Source organism: Monomorium pharaonis, chromosome 11 (assembly GCF_013373865.1).
Source record: "Monomorium pharaonis isolate MP-MQ-018 chromosome 11, ASM1337386v2, whole genome shotgun sequence".
Taxonomy (NCBI): domain Eukaryota; kingdom Metazoa; phylum Arthropoda; class Insecta; order Hymenoptera; family Formicidae; genus Monomorium; species Monomorium pharaonis.
In genome coordinates, this window is record NC_050477.1 from 3293646 (window position 1) to 3315909 (window position 22264).

At 32.2% G+C, this 22264-nt stretch overlaps 1 protein-coding gene across 1 annotated transcript in view; it reads right to left on the reverse strand.

Annotated features, from left to right (window-relative positions):
• Positions 1-22264, reverse strand: part of LOC105835476 (cadherin EGF LAG seven-pass G-type receptor 1) — a 68927-nt gene that overhangs the window by 16722 nt on the left and 29941 nt on the right. The window contains exon 4 of the mRNA XM_036293541.1: positions 12804-12909. Coding sequence (XP_036149434.1) covers positions 12804-12909 — 106 coding nt within the window. The remainder of the gene's footprint in view (positions 1-12803; positions 12910-22264) is intronic.

Sequence of the window (22264 nt, forward strand, 5' to 3'; positions counted from 1 at the left end):
TAACAACTTTCTTTCTCGATGTACGTGTATAATCTTGGATTGATATTGCAATTTTTGCAGATAGTCAATAAACTAAATAACGATTATTGTATAATAAAAAGTTTTTATCAGAGCCAAACCAATCGCAGAGACTAAACGGATTATGTGATGTGTTATGTGATCGAGTGATGTGACGATCTTTAGAAACGATATCGGAAATGCGAGCTGCAAGTATATATTGCGAAACGTGATATATCGATGATTGCGAATTAGCCGTTTCATCCACTCGTCATTGCGTTTGATCCAATGGACGGCGGAAATGGACACGAGAAAAAGGAAACCATCCCGGAATTGCGGCACAAGAGAAAGGAAGAGAGAGAGAGAGAGAGAGAGAGAGAGAGAGAGAGAGAGAGAGAGAGAGAGAGAGAGAAAGAGCTCCTCCCTTAATGAAGCAATTAACTCTCTCGTTAAAAGCAGTTCTCACACCTGAACCATGGGTCGTGGTATATCAATTAGTCTACATTATCAGATCAAGTATCGTCATCGTATCCGTAATGCTTTTCAATGTACGTCGAAAACAATGCGATTTCAGGAGCAAAGCTCCAGCTTATCAAGGCGAGTTAACAGCTTACCGCAAAGTGAATAATTCTTGAATTATGGATCACACATAAATAACGATTGTTCACGAGTAATTCGGCAGATGCTTTAAAAATAGTAAACGGATTTTTTATCGAATCTTGTTAAATGATAAAAAGATTCAGCAGAAAAATTCTGATACATAATGTGCGAAGGCAATGTTTAAAATCAATAATGTTTAAACAATAATTTATTAAAAATTGAATCCTGGACGGATTGCATTTAGTCTGAAGTACTCATGTGCACAAATATTTATAAGTTTCTTTTTTAGTAAAAAAAAAAAAAAAAAAAAAAAAGTAAAATATTTTCAAATTATTTCAAAGAAAGTGTTCATGGGTTGAATTATATGTATATTTAATGATTATAAAGTTAAACAGCGCGCAATGTTTTGTTTTAGTCTTAAAATAAAAATGTGATATTTGTGTATCTATAATTATAATGTACATAAAAAAAATCAGACGTAATTCGAGCATTGAATTGGAAGCTAAATCAAAAATCGATATACGGTATTCCACTAAATCTCTCAAGGGGATAAGATATTCAAAAGAAGCTAAGCAGTGCGATTTATAGCATGGCACAGTTACCGATATATCTTTGTACGGATAAATTGATTTGCGGACGTAAAAATATCCTCTCGATGAAGTCATCTGCTAATTAAAGGGCCGTCTTGTCTGCCGACCAGCACCTAAACGGAGCGGCGAGTGTGTAAGAGCAAATGAGCCCTCATCTATTAATTATCGATTAATTACCGCCGAGCACGTGCTTCCGCACGAGCTGAATCATCGACGACGATGTGGTTAAAAAACGTAAATGTCCTCGATAAGGGTCGTCGACTTAAACAAGTTTCTCTCTCTCTCTCTCTCTCTCTCCCTCTCTCCCTCTCCCTCTCTCTCCCTATGACGCAGGACACCTCTCTCAAGAAACGATAAAGTAGCGCATCGCTTCTTTATTATTTATAAAAAGAAAATAAACAAAGAGCTAATTATAATTAAAAATAAAAAAATTATAAGTGTCTTTTAATCAAAATATTTTTTATAATTGGAAACGTAATATCAAATATATGATATTTTTTTCTATGCCAAATTGTGACAAGAATTGGCAACTCCGTTATAACAATCAGCCCGTTAAAATTTAAAGTATCCTTTTACAAAGCTGCATCATCTCCCGCAAATGTTTTCGTGACAATATTGTGCGAATGAATTTTTTGTGATGTTGACCATAAAATGAGATTTCGATGGAAACTAACTTTTTGGAACATGCGAAATCGTTTGTAAATACATGTGCTACGAATCTTTACGCCAGTAATTTCCATTTTTTTACAAGTGAATATTTGCATTCGAATTTTTTTCAGTGAATATTGCAGGGCCGTCAAAAAATCACAAATGTTAGAAAAATAGAACGAACTCGTATAAAATGTAAAATGTATGATATATATACGGCAATTGCTTATTTTGTCCCCTTTTACATTTCATATCTTTATAATCTTTGTAGTATATTTATTTTAAATTTTGTTATATTATACTATATAATATTACTATATAACTATATAATATATAATACTATATATTATGCTATATATACTTAGATTATATATATATATATATATATATATAACATAATAAATATATTTACATATAATTGTGTAAAAGAAGTATCATTCGAAATTATGCTCTGGGAAAAAAAAGACAGTTAAGCAACCCATTTTGGGGTCCACGATTAGTAATCGAATTATTTGGATTACTCGTAACCCAAAAATTTTACGTAATCTCGTATTTGTACTAAAAATACGTCATCAAAATAATGACGTTAGAGGAACAGTATTAATTAAAAAACCTAGACTGATTTAAGTAAATGTAAATGTCGGTTATGAAAAGACATTTCGAGTCTTTCAAACACAGTTTTATCATCGAACATTGTAGTTGCAGTACATGCACATCTCAATTAGACAATGATGATGAGCGCATTCAGCAACCTTATTTAAGGAATACGTAAATAAAGATACCAACTATTACGCATAATTGTAAAATAGATATGTCGGTAATATAAAAATGGGAATTTATAATTCCGAAATAAGTATATGTTTAATCTAAAATCATGGTTACGGATCACTGATTTTGAATAGTTAAGTTAAAATCAGAATTGTAACTCAAATTTTTCCATAAGACACATTTTGAGTTAACAACCATAATTCAACTTCACTATCTTAATTTTTAAATTTTACATTCACAAATTTAAGTAATAGAAATAATGTAAATTTTAATTTATTTAATCAAGTTATGTAGGTTATAAATATAGGTTAAAGTAATTACATTTGTAAGATGATTAACTCAACCTTCCATCGACAACTAACATTTGTGAATACGTAATTAAGATTTAGAGTGACAATTATCCTTGTCTATGACGTCATAATTCTTTCTTAAACGAAATTTCTAATTAGCCCCGCGTCACTAAAAATTGCAATTAGCTATTCTATCTATTAAAAAAATTTTTAAGTTATTCTAGTCAATTCTTTCAATTAGTTCTGTGGATTTCCAGTTACGCAAAAATAATTTTTACTTAAGGGGCACTAATCAAAATGTTGCTTAACTATTAAAAAAACGGTCGAAATTTTTCCCAGAGTAAAAGACTTTGGATATGCAGTTATAAAAAAATGATAGTAAGGGTAAACGATGAGAAGCGTTTCTGCAACGCACATTACCACCATCACATTAGCTACCCAGTGTACTCGGTGCATTGGCGCGATCACTGGAGGGTATAATAAAGAAAAGAGATGAGAAAGTTTCGATGAAGGAGAGCGGAACGTCGTGAACCACCTTACAGACGAGACGTGACCGCGCAAGAATGTAAGTCGCTGTAAAAGCGGTCGTTACGATGAAACGAAGCAAGAAACCTTCGCGCACCATCGAGGTAATGCACGAGGTACTTGAACACCGTGCGACACTATATGTGCACTTGTAGATACAGATTCTCTTTTTAAATTAATTTATTATTTTTATTTAATCGAGTTATTTTTCAAAATAATTCTGAAATATCAATATCGAGTATCCTGAGTATTTCAATGTACTAGATATTTAAAGATTTCGTAGTATATGCAATTGATAATACAATCTCAAAGTTATTGATGAAATCTATTACATAGAGTGAATTTTACATTATTATATTCCATGTATATATAATATTAATAGGAAAAAAACTTATTCGAATAAACAACTGGCTAGTAACAAATTCGAAATTCGGGATCTGCATGGCATAAAACCGTTTTAGTAAAATTTAATAAGTAGAATTCAATTATGTACACATACATATACGAATATATCTTACAAATACCCGTAAATTTATTATTAAAATTATTATTAAAAGTTATTTTTCATATCACTAAAGTTTACTTTAATATTAAAAAATCATAATTGAATGATTATCAATCTCAAATAATGAATAACTCGAAGAGTTAAAGTGTTATTTTTCAATTATCTTAAAAATCTAACAAATTTATTTTTGTCATTTTTGTAACAACGCACACGCTTAGTAATACATAAACAAAAAATCCTTGACGTCTCTATTAATTCGTAAAGCTCGCTCGTTTAGAAGCGCGTCTACTGCAATGCGGATTTTCGGTACAATTTCGCGACATGCAATTTCGTAAAAAATGATGGGAATGCGGCGAAAAAAAGCAGTTTGCATTAGGCGCGAATTGGACCTACTGTTGAAAAACGGTAAATTCCAAAAAATGTGACGAATAAAAGAGATGAGTTTTATTTACACTGTGCCAATCATGTAGCTGCAAAACCGCGACCAATTACCCAGACGCGAATATCGTTCCTAGTGTTTGCTTGCGATTGAAATTTTTTTGTTGCTCGCCGAAGTACTTTCGGCAACTCGGTCTGTTTACTTTTAAAATGAGAACGCAATACGCGGCAGAAACATTCTCGACTTGAATGCAAAATTAAATTAAATGCAGGAAGTAAACAAGAAAACAAGAAAATAGATTTTTGCGGCGATGCAAATCGCGGAGACATGTCTACGAAAATATGAATTCCACTGATAATTGTAACAGATGTAAATAAATGGTATCAATTATTTTAATAATTTTAGTAATAAACTGTAACTTTTCAAGATTTACACTCATAATTTGTAATTTATTTATCGAGAGAATTCAGCTTAACACCTCTTCATGTTTGAATCATTGCAAAATCAAATCTAACACGGTTTTGTTTGATAAAAGTCCATATATTTTAATAGCGCAATAAAAATTCAGATACACCCCTTAAATCGCCCGCATAATCGCGTCGCGGGTTTCACAACCCGATTCTCTCGTAATATTTCTCATGCCAACCGCGAGACGCATATGGAGGTGTCAGTCAGCCAATCGTTAAATTGCAGGCGCGCCGACAGGCTCTTATTGTTAAAAATCCCTGGCAACAAAGCTCGTTGTAATCGATAACTGGTGCAGATAACAAGGCTACGCGCGTTTTGCGCCCCTGACACGTCGGCGTCGGTGAGAAAATCCACCGTACAATGCAACAATGCAGCGCTTTGTTTCTATTATAGACGTGTAACACTAATAAGTGCATAATGCCGTGGAGACATTCTTCGATTAAATTCTAGTTAAATCAAATTTAATTAAATTTTAATGGAACTGTTAAAAATGTATATCCTAAATATAGTAAATGTAAATAAATTTATCGAGATAAACCCTTTTGACTAAAAGAACGTAAGCAAGAAACAAGGAGAACCTTCGAATTCGAAAAACACCTCAGTGTGATCTATTACTCCATTCCTTTTCCATGGAATTCATAGAATTTCGGAGAACTTCAAATGCAGTTCCAAAAATGGGGCAATGGTATTTAATGAGGTTAAAAGAATCGTATAAAAGATGTGTTCGCCGTCGAGGGAAAACTTACGTTAGCATAAATTATGCACTGGGATCCGTGCAATCTTCGCAGGCCATTATCTAAGATCGACGGAGCTTGCGTAGGCGTTTAGGACAAAAGTTACATTCAGGTCGTGGCTTTAATTCGTATCGTAGAGGTGCGAAGAGGGAAGTGAGAGGAGAAGGGGTACGTGATTGATTTCCCATTCTGATCAGTAATTTTATTTTGCTCGGCGCCGAGAAGAGCAAGTTGATCTAAGAGCTCCATTACCGTTCGTAAGTTGCTGCCGCTTTGTCTCTCGACCATTTTTACACTTAATTAAAAACCACTCAGTGGAACCGGTGGAGATCCTCATTAGTCTTTTTACTCAAAACTGAGTAAAGAAAGAGAGAAGAAAAAAACTTCCAAAAAACTTTTCGCGGCAACTGGTCCCCTTCAATAATAATTATCAAATAATATCAAATTACCGTATAACTTTGAGATGTTCAATACAGAATGTATACAGAATAACAATACAGTAGTTGTTAAAACAAAATAACTGTTATTTTGCATTAAATAAACAGAATAAAATTAATTAAATATTGTAAAAGAAATCCGTTACTTTTATTGGCCGCGAATACTAATTTTTCACTAATTTTATATGCTATAAAGTCTTGATACTCTCGGAACACATATTTATTTTCTCCTTCCTGAAAAATTTTACCTTTACCAGATGTATCGCTCGAGTTATCGAACAAATTCGAATTGGCGATCTCCCGGGAGAGGCAACTCAGTTTCCCGACAGGACGCAAGTTTCCTTGATATAGGTGTATATAGCAGTTGCATTTCCATTTCCACGTGTCGAGGACAGACGACGCAAAGTTCTTACACACGTTTTCGGCGATGTTCCCGATTTACGTCAAGTCGAGGATTTCTCTCCGGAGTTTTCTCCGTTATCTCGAGACAAATCTCCGTAGGATTGTTCCTATAAACCGTAAGACTCACCGCGAAAATCACTTTACTCCGCAGTAGCCGCAAGATGACGAAACCGACGCGTCCTGACGGTTGATCATGATTTACGCCGCTCCATAAATAGCATCCTTTCCTAAAGTGAATTTCCGTGCGCAGGCGAAATTTGGAGTCAGTTTGCGAATTTCAGGAAAATTTTAGTCCCACATTTTTCGTAATTATAACGTAAAAGTTAGCGCGCCCTAATGTAAAAGCGTGCAACGCCTAGTTTTAACCAAATTATTATACGTCTCTCGCACCGTAAATTATACACGCTTTTCTTCGCCAAAACATTGCAAAGCTCTTTCTAGGAAAACACATTCTCATAAATTGTTATAAAAGAAACATACAAGATGTCCCATAAAAAAAAGCAAATTATAAAACTTATGAAACAACTTGGCAATCAAGCTTTTGTGTAATTAACTTTTTAACAATAATGCCTAATATATTAGAAATAAAATTGTCTTTTAGTTGAAATGCATTTATTCTTCTGACTTCTTAGAAAATATTCGATATATTTCTGCATAATTTTTATAATTTTTTTATAAAGATAGTTGTCTATGTAAAAAATCTTAAGATCTAAATGTCTATGTAAAACTTATATATTTGGTCAAGCTTTTATTGAAAATTTATTGTAAAACATTGTTCTATGCTTAGCGAATTTTACCAATAAAATTGGTAAAATTTTCTGATGACATATTAAGGGAGCTAAACGTTCCCACTTTCAATTTACCGAGCATTGTCGGATATTCGCAAAAACGCGTTTCATTGTTTGCAGTGAACAATCGTATCGTTTTAATCATGAATTACGCATCCATATTTGATACTTTATTTAATTGGTTCATTCAAGTTTCATGAAAATTTACATCTTTTAGTAATTCCTTTATTGTCCTTTTATTATTATTCGAAAATAATTCACATGTATTTTGTATGCAATGTATCAATTACAGTCGATTAATATTCGTAATTGGATATTAAAATTTCCCAGTACTGCTTACTAGTAAATTTACTTAATCCTCGTTTTATTCCCAACCCCTCAGAAAAGCGCGCTCGATTTAATGCAGAGTGTAATATATCATATTCCTAGATGTAGAAGAGACACACAGCTCCCGTGCGATACGTATAATCGTACTAATTATAGTGATTTAACGCGCGCGTTATTAAACTTGCCCGCCTGAGGAATAATCTTTAATATCGCGCACGACGGGAGGCTGTACATCACTGACAAGTCCGAATCCTCAGAATTTGCTATCAATCTTTTCCTAACATGAATATTGTTGCTCAAGAATTGTTTTCACAATTTACAATTTCAACCCGTGTATTTTAATTTGCATATGCAAATTTCTTATATCAATTTTCAATAAATTTATAATATTAAATATTTTTATTCTAACAAACGCATTTTAACGCGTTATAAAAATTAGGGCATGTTCATAAAATCTTGATTTATATTAATAAGCAATAATTTTTTTATATGAAAAGATATCGATATATATTTAACATTTCTAATTTATATTCGTTTTATTTATATATTTTTTTTTAATTATTATAATTATAAAACTGTAGTTTAACATATGTATTTATAATATAATTATAATATATTTCCTATTTAAAGATTTATAATTACAAGTATAATTTTGTATTATATAATTATTATCTATAATCTATTATTAATGGTAAATGTAATTAAAAATAATAATTTAAAATTTCAGCATAAAACTTTTACGACGTATTAATACCGATGCAAACACTGTTAACGAGGACTTGAAATAAATTGGAACGAACATTTAGGACGGATTAATATCCTTCTCGTTCATACCTTTTAATTCCGACCGAAACGTTATCTCGCTAGCTAGACTTTATCTCGCCTGCCAGCATCCCTAGCTGCGGTACAGAGCTCGTAAACGTGTCTGACTTAATGCGGGACGGCGATATATCGAGATTGCGAGGCGCACACGGAATGCACTACTGCTCTATTGGTCGGAACCGGAAAGCGCTGCGCGCCGTGGGAATATAAAGCACAATGTGAGTCGTGGAAGTTGCATAGCCCATATCCATGATATACTTAAATATATGATAATTTTTCAGTTATAGAAAAAGGGAGAAAAAAGAACAGAACACTTCCTTTTTTATTTCGAAGTCTTATTCATTTTATAGTAAAATTCATTCTTTCTCCCTCTCAATTAATATTTGTAGATTCTTTTTCTATTTTATTTTCTACGTGCAATTTTTAAAAAATTTGCGTTCTTCTAATTGCAATAAAAAAATTTTCACATATCATAGGATGTAATAAAAAAAAAGATAATTTTCTTTATTATTACTTTCTTCATGTTAATTTCCACTTTTAACATTCTTGTAATATTTATGTCAATATGTCACAGTACTTGTTCCAAAATAATAAACCTTTTTTTCCCTATTGCCCTCATTTTCTTACTCTCTTCGATTTCCGCAGAAACAAGCACCGCATGTCAAAACTGCTCGAAATCGAGACAAGAAAATACGCGAGAGGTCTCGCGGGTTGAATTTATTTTTCGCTCCTCTTCACGAATCCGAAGCGGGTAACAATAAAACCGAATTGCTTCGTGACGGCCTCGAAATTACAACCAACGGAGATTTATCTCCGTCACGCGGTATGACGAAGCGGGATTTTGCCGTCTCTGATAAACTCCTTTCCCCTGCTCATTGCATCTGTCTTGTCGACGGAAAATATCGTTATTGATATTTTATCTTGTCGAATAAAAATGTCAAAGCTATTTCATAAACATTCGTAATCGGCTTTTCAATAAATGCTGATTTATCATCAGTCGTATATCAGTGACAATATATTGAGAGCTGCTACTTATCTGATCGTTAAATATGTTAAAACTGTCACATATTAAAACTAACTCTTTTCTTATTTCACGTATACATACAATAAAACAGTTTTTATTTATTATGTTTACGTTTAATTATACATATGCATTCAATCATAATTATGCAGAATATCCTATAAAAATTGTGCAATACTTTTGTGTGTATATGTGTGTGTGTGTGTGTGTGTGTGTGTGTGTGTGTGTGTGTGTGTGTGTGTGTGTATGAGTACCTGGATGTAACAAGTATGCAAATGTAAAATTAGCTAAACAGCAAAAATGTAATACTATCTAAATTGAGAAAATCAATAACAGATGATGAATATGTAAAGAGCAATAACTCGTGTATATTATGCGCGACTATTGAGAAACTTTAATCCATTTATGAAAATGGAAACTTCGATATTTACATTATCAGGATTTTCAAATGTAATTAATCTCTAAAATATAACGACCTATTAATTTATAGAATGCAACGCGCTATTACAATTGCACGGTAATTGCGAGATGAATTGTGCACAACGATATTTGCATAATAATGTTTAATTGATTTCTATTATACATTTATTACTGTAGCATTATTTTAATGTCAATTTTTCTTTGCAATATAATTCCAAATTTGCATCAAGTTTAACATTATACCAGAAACTCGTATCATCGCATATATTTAATGCAAATTTATCTTTATATATGGCACGAGACAAGATTGCAATTAGGGAGTTACACGAAAGGGCGGCTTGTCTCGAAGAGACGGCATCCCGACCTCTAACATCTAACGTGTTCGCTCGTACATGTTTCTTCGTTAAGATGAATTTTTTTGTCTGCTGCATGTAGGACGAGATATCATTGCTCGAGTGTAGAGTAGTTCTTGATGACAAGCTAACTTCATCCAATTAGCAGTCGTGAAATTTAACATCTCGTAGAAAAAAATATTGACATAACTTAAACGATCCTCTTTCCGTTCGTCCGTAAATTATCGGCTTATTTCCGATTTACTTTCTTTTTATTCTCTGTAATATCCATTATTTATTAATAAAATAAAGTTTAAATGTGAATTAGTTCTATTTTTGCAATAATTAAAAAATCCACGAAAAAATGTTTCATACATTTCATTATTTGGTTTGGTATCATCTTCCGTTTATGAATATCAATTAAATAAAAATAAGAAACAACAGGCAGATTTTATTTTACATAACAAAAAACAATAGACAAACCCTTCTGTAACATTTGCACAGACTACTCGATGAGTTATGATACTTAAATTAAAGTCATATATTTAAATAAAAAATTGGGATCACGAAAAAATGCAATTAGTTTTGTCCATCATGGTGTCATACATAACATTTTATATTTAGAATTTTTCTTTATAATAATAAATATCAAATAAAAAAGATGAAAATATTCTGTTACGATATCCTATTCTTTATAAAATCAATGAAGCCGAAAATATAACTCTGAATTATATATTACAATATGAGTAACATATGAAAAGATTCTCGTATTTTGCCTAATACATTTTTAAAACGAAATGCATCCCGCAAGAAGATCTCGAAAGATCAAAGGCCATGATTCGCAACGACACAACTGCGATGAATAACATTTGACCTAAAAAGAATTTTGTTTCAGCATGCATATACATTTTATCTCTATCTCTACAAAAAATATATATAGTTGCAAATATCGCGGTGAATTTCTTTTCTTTATCTAAAGATGAAGAAATGAAAAAGCGCTTGTTTCTTCGTTGTTAAATCTAAAAGAAATTCTTTTCGTTTATTTCTTTCAAAGTATATATATATATATATGTTTTTTTATTTTCACGGGAAGAATACGATGAAATTTACTCTTGTAAGTGAATAATATGTTGTGGCGTTTTTTGACGACTGGCACGTGATAGTTCGCGTCACTTCGTTTTTATTCATTCTTATTACGTAACTATTAATAAAACATCCAAACATAGATATTTAATAAAATTCTCACAAAATATTTGCTAAGCGCATTTCTAAATAGAAACTCTTATGTTATTATTATCTTATGCTAGGAAAAAAGTTGTATATGTATCATTAAATTATATTTTATCGAGTAATTTAAAATACAACTTATAAAAAAGTTAACAAAAATAATTTTTTGATATTTAAACAACATTGTAATTATTTCAAATGTATTATATTACGCTCTGACATTTGACGCAGAAAACAAAATTCATATCGTTATAGCATTAAAAACCCCAGAGTCGCGGGAATCAAGTTTCCAAAAAATTTAATCAAACATAAATAAACAAAATTAACTAATATATGTGTATTTTTCATTATTTGTGACCAAAAATAATTACGAAATTTAGTCTGCCTCAATAATAGAAACAATTAATAAACAGCGTAAAAGTAGGATAAGCAATAATGCCTCTTTAATCTCGTCGGAGTCATTGAACGCAATTTATAGTTAATTCAATGAACCCAGGATAGTGTAATAAAATTAATGATATTACATGCGATATTAAAATCCGTGAGAATAAACGAGAAAAATTTTTGGCATAAATCCTACCGCCGTAACAAAAAGTCTGACGTCATCGACATGCAATTAAAACTTGGAAATATAGAAGCGCCGCTAATTTCCGCTTTGAGTTTCTGAATGACGCTTCCCAACGTCTTCCTGCGACTCTTCTCCTCCTGTCCGTGATATAATCCGGAATGCTTTCTCCCGTTTGTCGGTAACCGGCATCGCATTTCGCCAAGAGAATTCGAGTGGCAATGTTAGGCATCCTCGTGTACGAGAAACGCCTGACATCGCTCCTCGGATGTTTCCGGGTGAAATGAAAGAAAGAACGAACAAAGGAGCGAAAGAAGGAAGACTTTGGAATCTGTCGCGTCTCGCGACGAGCTTGCGGATCCCAGAGCTTAATTAAAGGGGATTCAAGTGCGGAACATTAGACGAAGGAAGTCTCAACGAAAGCTTTTCTCGGCACTCTCGCTGATGTGCCGAGCACGAAACGGAATTTCTCTTTTCTTATCTCTCTCTCTCTCTCTCTCTCTCTCTCTGAAAACGGCAAAACCGAAAGCAACCACCGAAATTCACACCTCGACGGATCTGAGTCGATTTTCGTATTATGTTTGTAGAGAAGGGAGAGAAGAAATACAAATATTTCGCTAACAAACTCTAGAGATAATTTCAAATAAAAAATATTATATCAACATTGTTCTAATCTTTTCCAATTATATCTGTTGAATTATTATAGCTTAAATTTGGAGATATGACATCTCTCAAACAAATTTTCTGTTAAATATATTTTTAAATAACTTTTCATAATTCCCTAGTATTCGTGATATGTTTAAAGATTTTATAGTTACATATTTTACGAAAGGTGCCCAATAGCTATAGTATTTATAAGTTTTAGGTATACAATCTCCAGTTCTTCAGAAGAAATGTTTATATAATAATCAATCATAACAAGATAGTCATAAACAAATATTAAAAAATGTAAAAATACCTGTACTCCTCCAGCTCCTACGATGAATAATAATTGCACCATGAAAAGGGCTGCCAAAAGATTCATCAGGGTCGTACCTGCTAAGCTTCTCAAGTCGGAGAAAAGGCTAAAACATACATAATTACAATAGTATCAGTAAAAGTTTTTTATTTATTTGTAAATATTGGATTATTTGGATCATAAAAAATGATTTTCACACAAAATTTTTGTAATGTAATAAAATATTAAATTCTTTTCTAAATGTATTTTAACTTAAATTAGGACATAATTTTTTATTTTCAAAAAAATTAGCATAAAAATAATTAAAGAAAAATGCTAGAAACAAAAAATAATGAATTTATATGTATCGAATAATAAAAGATCATAATACTCGAGTTACCCACGAGCATGTTACATTATTCTTGCTTGGGTGATAACGTAACATAAAAAATAGATGGAAAAACAAATGTGTGGATGAACATAGTGTATTATGTCCACACACGTTCGTAGAAAAGATATTTCGATGTCATGAAAGTTGAACATTCAGTATGAGAGTTTGCGCGAAAAAATTTGGTAATCGACAATCGTATGTTTTGCAAGCAAATAAATATCAGTTATATTTATCAAGTTGTATTAGCCCTTGTATAATAATTACATAAAAGTGCACTTTACATTTAAAAAACATTTCTGACAAAATTACAAAAAATAAATAAATCTTTGATTAGTTTGTTAATAGAGAAATGATATTATTTTGTAATTAATTTCCAATAATAAATTGTTTAAAATTTATCATAATAACAATGATAATTATTATAATAATGATTGTGTATGTATATACACACACACACACACACACACACATATATTATGATAATACAAATATCAACGCGGATAATCAATGAATAGGTATTGAAAATTGAAAAATCTAATCTAGAAACGATTATAAAAAAATATTATTGTTATCATTATCATATACCTCATTCTAATATTGACAGATTAATATTTTCATATCTCTCCCATTACATTAAGAGGGAAAAAGAATCCTATTTTAATTAATATGGAAATTAAAACATGTCACTCTTATATATTTATTACAGTTGGAGTGCAAGCGAGCTGCGACGAGACTCGGTGGTGCTCTTAAATTATGGATTTGTCCCGCTTTTTGGTTGCCTACAATTAAGTGTCGCGAACCGTTCGTGCAGTCATTCTCGTGAATAATTCGCCCGTTCCGTGAATAATTCATAAATCGCTGCCGAACGGCTTCTAGTGAGAAAGGAATTCGGAGCTGACGGAAACAAAGGAACGATCACGATAGAGGAAAGTTACGAAAACTATCCCTCTCCTATCTCAAAAAAATGAGAATGGAGGCAAAATGTTCCGGTCAAAGAACGGCTACCGCAGAAAAATGCGATTAATAAGGCAATAAAGACAAAGGCAGAGAATAACAAAACCGGCAGTAAATATCAAGCTCGAGATATCACATTTGAAAAATTGTCGTAAAAATTAACGGTAAAACCTTAGTCGCTAGGTAATGACCTAAAATGTAACAAGTATATGAAAAAGAAATAAAAGAAAAGGAATGTCAGTACATCAAAAGCTCTTTAAAAGTATTATTTTTAAGAAATACAATAATGTCGTGATAAATAGTGATATTAGAACTACCAATTTATTTTTGCTGAAAGTGCTTAGAGTTGTAAAATGATTAGCTCTGTAATAAAATTTTAAGATTCCATCGAATATAAACGCAAGAGCTCTGTCACCATCTTTCTTTTTTAACAAACCATATGTCCCACAAATATTTCGAATAAATTTGTATTAGTATGACGAGAAATGTACAGACTTTACGAATTTACTTGATTTATTTGTCGTTTGCGTGGCATATCGACATTTGGTTTATACAGAGAGAATATCGGCACACCTTTTTCTAGGTCGCCAGTTGGAAACGAAGCATAAATCCACATTGTGTACGTACGTGGCGTATGCATGTACTTGATACATCATCAATGAGAAGATAAGCCGAACGTACTGTCGTGCAATCCGGTCTTTCTTTATTAAAATTATGTGCACCGACTCTTTATCTAATTTGCACAAAAACGAAGAAAAAAGTAATATACTAGACAAAGATAATACATAATATTAATAATATTAGTTAATACGTAATATTCATTAAAATGGATCCGCACTATCAATATTTTCATTGCAAACGGATTGAAAATGGAAGTTTTAATTATCATTAATAATTATTAGTTTAATAGTAATAGAGTAATAAAATAATACTATAATTAATAATTATTAGTTTACTTAATGTATCATTCAGACATTAATGTGCTTCATATATCTATAATTACAGTACAATTATAATTACATTCAATTAACGAGTTTAATAAAATATGAACGTAAGTCAATTCTCTCTCTTTCTCTCTTTCCAATCTCGTTTTAGATTATTAATATATTATAAATATTTCCAATTAAAGGCGGCCTTGACTGAAGCGACAATAAAAAGCATAATGAGCTTTCGCTTTCTCGACTTTTGCGTTTGTCGGCACTTTTTTGTCTGTACCTGGTATTGAAAGTTTTATCGTTCTATGAATTATTCACGAGAGTGGACACGGAACAAGAGGTCGCGCGTAGAATTTTCACAAGACAGTCAAAACTACTTACTTCCGCGACTCTGCGAGATTTTCCTTAGAATCATCTTTTATTTTTTGTCCCTTAACAAGAATTAATTTACGTCAGATTTAATTATCTTGGTGGCTTCTTCGTATATAATGATTCTTCAAGCTTCGTTGTATCATCCTGTCTCATTATCTCATAAATTTGAATTCATATTTCAAAAAAAATTACATCTCCAAGCTTGTGTGAAATATGATTTGTATCATCAACATGCATTTGCAAAATAATTAAGAGATTAATCTTGATGTATTTATCTGAATTAACTTCTTCATATAAAATAACATGTATGTACGCGTAAAATAATTTTAATTATTTACATCTGCTTTTAATGATGCATAAACAAACGAGCAAGGCAAAATAAAAACCATTAATGCAAAATGTAGCTTATAAAAATCCACTCCTAAAAAGAGCATCAAATTGATAATGTCAAATCTAACGAAATATCACTGCTTTACCGCGACGGTGATTGGTCCTCTTGCTGAGCTAACTTTATAAGAGATTGTCATTGCCAAATTCCATCAACCAGCCACCGTCAACTAATCGCCATCAACCAACCGCCATCAACCAACTGCCATCAACTTAACCGCCATCAACTAACCGCCAAACAAAGTTTGTTCAAAATTAATTAAATGTTCATATATACTAGATATGTGTTATCATTACAAGAATTATTTATGTGCGCCTGAATACTTTGACTTAAATAGAGCGCTTCCGAAATTTCATTGTTCAAGAATATAGTATTTTTCTATTTTTAAAAAGTAAAAAATAAAACAGTAAATAGCGCGCGTCTGTAATGTTCAGTAAAGCTAAAAAGTAAGTATTCTAATTTACCTTTTGTGTAAAAAGATAACAAAAATATGAATTTAACAAGTATTTTTAATCTTGTCACATATAAGAATTCATAATTATTTAAAAAATAATTCAATATAGTTCCTCATGTAATAGCCTGAAAGTTCTGCAATAAACGTTTGAGTTCCAATCGCTGATGCTGATATCTCGAAGCACGACAGCGCCATTAAGGGCAACGTCGCTGATAAGTAGCGACGTTACGTCGCGATTTATCAAGGCTCCGACAGCCACGATCGGAACTTACGAAGGCTCTGCTTCTTTCGTTAAACTGACGTCGTGCAAGCTCCTAATCTTAATCCTTAATCACCTTTAATCTTCAACCATCAATCATATATTATAAAACGCAATTATATGTAATTGTACTTTACAGATATATAAATGTCTTGATGGCTAAATTAAATTTCGAATTCTACACCAGTCAAACTTGTGTTAAAGCACAAAAACTTTTTCTTAATCATGAAATTTATTTAACGCGCAACTTAATATTTTCGCTATTTATTACTTTCGAGCCTAATTAATATACTGGGAATAATACAAAGCCACTAAGTCTTCGTCGAGAGTAACATCAGTTTCTCTCAGAAACTAAACCGGACTTACGAGTTACCCAACTTCGCATCCAAAATTTCCGATCTCGTTCGCTCTTCTCTTGAAGAGAAAGCACGACCTCTCTTACATCGTAGGTCGACTCACACGAAACTTTGTTCCTCTATCTAATGTTTTTCCCGTAACTAATTATATGTACTTGCCTCGGGCTTAATACACGAACGTGGTGTATATCTAAGACAAACTTGATAAAAGTGCAATAACACTCAAATATTTGCTTATAAAATAATTTTAAGCACACGGTTCTCATCTCTTCCTCCCTCCTCCTCCTTCCACCTCTCTCTCTCTCTCTCTCTCCTCTCTCATTGTTCTTGTAATTCATTGTACTTTAAAGTCAGAAATATATGTGAAATCTGAAAATACACACCGAGATTTTCCGCAAACTTTCATCTCGACGACGACTCCATCGAAAAGCGACCACGCAAAAGCTAACGAGACAGCTATCGAAGCATTATTGGATATCGATAGTAGAAGCCACTGTAATCACATATTCAAGACAGTTTGATCGGGTTTTCGATAAAGGGTACCAGGCAGAATTCGGGAGATCGTCAGTTTGAATTATTTGGCCTTCGCGCGACTGCGTTTGAACTAAAATGCCAGGTTGTCGATAAAAATTGTCTAAACGTCAGATTTCAATAGACAGTGACGCAATTTAGAGGAAGAAAAAGGAGACGATTTAGAATCAAGAAATCAGTCGAAAATTTCAATCAAAAACAGTTTCTATCTCACTTTCTTGAAAGTGAAATCTATTACTTCTATTATATAGCTAAAATATATATTAGAAATACTATATGTCTATGTAACATTATAAAAATAAACTAATATTATATCACTTTCATATGGTATATAATATTATATATAATAATATATAAAATTTATGTCTATAATACTTTAAATTAATAAACCATATTTTTATATAATTTTATATATTTTTATATAAAATTACATAAAAATAATTTATTGACTTTTAAAGTATTATTTATTAACATAATTTGATAGCACATTTTTTTATCGTTTATATTATTTTAATTTATTTCTATCTCGGTCTCTCTCTTCTCGTCGTTTTATTTCTTCATCAAATATTTGCATTCCCCACAATTTCGCGTGATGTAAAACGGTAACAATATAGGATGTTGTTTTGACATCGTAGCCGCCACTAATGGCCAGAGATGATATGATGTTTTTATTATCAAAATCGTAAAGGGGCAAGTCATGAGTGAAACTGTCGCGACAATAACGGCGCTCGAAGAGACGTTTTCGAAGACAAGTAGAAAAAGGCGGTTGTCTCGGACGAGGAAAGTTCCTTTAAGACGATGAGATCCTCACTTCGACTCAACGCTCCCTTTTAAATCTAAATCGCACCCAAGGGAGACCCGTTACGGCTCCTCCAAGTTTGTCGGCATGAAACTTTCAAGCTTGTTAGCCCGAATCCTTTCGCCAACAAAGCCCACGTATCTAATCTTAAAAACATGGAAATTGTGAAAACAATATTCTTATAATTTACATATTGCAAATTAAAAGCGTCTTAAGTTTCTTCCTACACATTCACAAGTATTATAAACATTTACAAGCATTTCAAAACAAAACTTAATTTAAACTATGTAATTATAATTATTCAGTTGTGTTTAAAGTCTCATCAATTCTAATTTTAATTAATATTTAACTACTGATTTGTTTCATCTTTATCTTATGAGAGCTGCGCCAAAATCTGCTGAAATTTCGATTTGCGACATGCAGCAGTGTCATTGCGCAGCTGTCGCTCGCCCGCGGATTTGGGTTCTGTTATTTCGCTTCACCATCGAGACGCGATGCGTAAACGAATCGAGTTTTGCAGGGCGGTTGTTTTTATTACACGAGACGGATTTGCAATGGAAATTCCGAGGATCCGGTGTTTTAAACGAGCGCGACCGTCAAGAATCAACTTCTAATTCGCCGCTCGGCGCATCGAGCATGCTTTTCAATCGAAGCGCGCGACTGCGTGAAATGCAAAGGTTTTTCTGTATACAGCGTGAAATACTGTAACATATGAATAATAAGGCGATTTTGTTAAAAGTGACAATAATAGGAATTGTATTTTTATTGAAAATTTTTGGAAATCATAATTCAGTTTAATTTTTTTAAATCATAAAATTTAGTGGAAAATCTACGAAGATTTATATTTAAAATATTATATTATTGCAAGCACATCAATATTGATATAATTATCGTCAAATAAGCATAACAAGCCTCAAAACGTTTAAAAATGTGATCTCTCTGCAAGAAAAATTCAACAATGATAATGATAATATTATATAAAAACTCGTAGAAATAATGAAATAAATAATTTATAGAAATAGTAAAAATAACTTCTAACATAAAACAACAAAATAAAATTTTAAATTACAATGAGTTAAATCTTTTCTCCGCAAAGTGTTAATCGCTATTCAATTTAAATTATAATTTAAACTTTCCGTTTCTCATAAAGGGAATAAAATCTAGTTGCGCCGCTAAATGTTGCATTATTTTTCCAACGGGAAATGCTTGACTACACCACCGTGGATAGAAAAGAACGTAGTGCAATCGTTGCTACAGTTAAACTTTATTTTCCCGTTGGGTCATTGGAAATTTACGACTGCAGAAAGTTGCTCAGAAACGCACACGCGAATGGTGTGATTTCAGATCTCATAGATTCCGCAAATAGGAATACGCATTGTAAAGTTTTCACTTATCTAACAAAGTCAAACACACTCTAATGATTTCCAATAAAAACAATTTTCTTTATAAAAAATTAATTTTCAACAATAAGTTGTAAAATTTTGTTACTTCATATAAATTATTAAATTGAATTTCTTTAAACTAGGAACGCTATCACATTTGAATATTTATACAACAATTTCTTGTTGGCCAATTAATTATACAGTTTTCTAATTACACAGAAATTTTGTTTAGTCGTAAAAAATAACTGTTTTATTTCTAATTTGACGTACAAATCTAAAAAATATTCTTTTTTTCCATATTATATTTAAATATTTATTTCTAAAATAAGTTTCCAAATAAAAAATATTTGGAAAACATTTTTTAATTCCTCGTATATTAATTTTTTAGTCATTTTTATACACTCTTCTTCTCTAATTAAATAAAAGTAATTGCAGCCATCAATATAATGATAAAAAGCAAAAGAATGAAAGTAGAAATAACAATCAACCTTGAAAGAAAGATTATTAAATAAAAAATTAAATCATCTCATGATATATTTTGGACTATTGATTGGATTATTTCGAGACTTCCAATCGTAAAAAGCAGTAGGTGCTGTCGAGATTCCTACGCGTAGCTCCATCGCGCTTATTTTGCGGTACGCTTGTCGAGTTAAGAAGTATAAATTGCCTCCAACACAGGCTTCTCGTCGTTTCCAGTCCGTAAAGCACGGGGAAAACCAAGAGCTACGGAGAGCTTTTGAAATTCAACCCGTCGCGTCGCGTCGTCCCCCGTCTCTTTCGCTCGCGTATCACGTTGTCGCTTTATAACCAGCTGACTTTTCATACTCGCCATAAAACCGAGTATCTCCCTCGTTCTTTCTTCTTAACTGTTTTACTGGGCTTGCACGTATCAATCGCGCTTAAATTCCTACAGGCCGAGACTCGAGATCTCGTTCAACGATCGCTAACTCTGAAATTTTCGCACAAAGCGCTTTAATTTAACAGAACTTTAATCTGCGTAATTACGAAGCGATTTACGTCGGCTGTTACCAGAAGCTAATGGCAGAAATGGCATCCAATTAAGGAAATACGCACATAAGAAAAATATCCGAACACTGTGTATGCAATAATCTTCCAAACAAAAGATTTAAATGTATAATATATAAACATTAAATTAATATTAATATTATGATCAAGAAATAAGAATTCATCTTATCCTGTTTCCCTCGAAGCTTCGTTGTCTTATCAAGAGATGAGATTCGAAAGGATAACCAATATCTCCGGAAGCTTGTGTAAAGAAATGCAACGAGAAAATGTTGCGGTCGTACGAGCTACGTATGTGTACGAACCGTGATCTGAAAGATAAATATTTTATTTTCGAAGAGGAGCATATTCACCCATTTTAATACGACGTGCGTATCGTTTACCGTGAAGCTCGTAACGAAGGAAAACTCTCGTAGATCAACATGCATTCGAGCAGTTTACATATGGAATTACTATCCGATAAAATCATGTACATACTAGCGTAAATAATTGAGAAGTTTCACTCTTAGAGATTCCGTTGTTATCAAAAAACAAAACGTAAAAAAATAGAATAATATAGAAGAATGCGTAATAATACAACGCTTCGTTAGCACGCATCCTATTAAGTAAGTTTTTTTTACACGATCCTTTACTATGTAGAACAAAGTTGAAAAAGAAAATAATCTCTTTCTATGTAAATTAAACCCGTAAAATTTATACTCGAGTTCTATTTTATAAAGCAATGTTATGCGCTCTACTATTATTTCTCAAAACTTTTTCCACGAAACTGTTTCGTAATCCTCATCATTATTACGTTGCTATACTTTCAAATATCAAGATTCAAATAAAAATCTCTCGATCAGGGAAATTCCAATAATAACGTTAATCCTCGATAAAGATCTTCACCTCGTGAAAGATTCTAACGATTTTGATATAGCGATCAAGGGACGCTGCAATAAAGATGAAATCTCGAAGGCTTCATTTTCATAAATCGTGTTATAAGGCTTCTTCTCGGCTCCGTGGCGATAATTATCCAAGCGTTCGGAATTCACATTGTTCGTCACGTGGACGTTGACGTTGGAAAACGTGATGAGATAGTCGAGAATTCGAGAAACTAAGTTCCTGTCTGTCAAAGTGCCGCATGCTATCGAGACCTATTTGTAAATTTATCTGGCTAATAGCAATTAATAAATTACGGATATAGATTTATATAAATAAATCTTATATATTTTTTTTTATTATTCAGAATAAATTATTAATGTAATAAATTTCTGATAATATAATTGTATACTAAACTCTCTGTAATAATCTAAAAAATCGAAACTATGATTAATCCACATCTATATAGAGGCACGGTAGTGCCTCACGCCAAGTGTACGCGCGCGAAGCACTGCCGCTATTTACGCAAGACGCTGTTTGCGAGATCCATAGATCATCGGATCTCAATAACTATACAAGAACTATTGAGAATTGTCGCTAGAATTGTCATAACTATCTAGCACGACACCTTCACTCAAGTGTCGGGCTGAATTCAGGCATAACAAATTATTTGCAAACGTTTAATCGCCAGAACTCTGTTTAAAAACAATATCAAAGCTCTCAAAAATTTATTCTTATACAAAATAATTTTAATTTGGCACTACAAATGTATAAAATTTT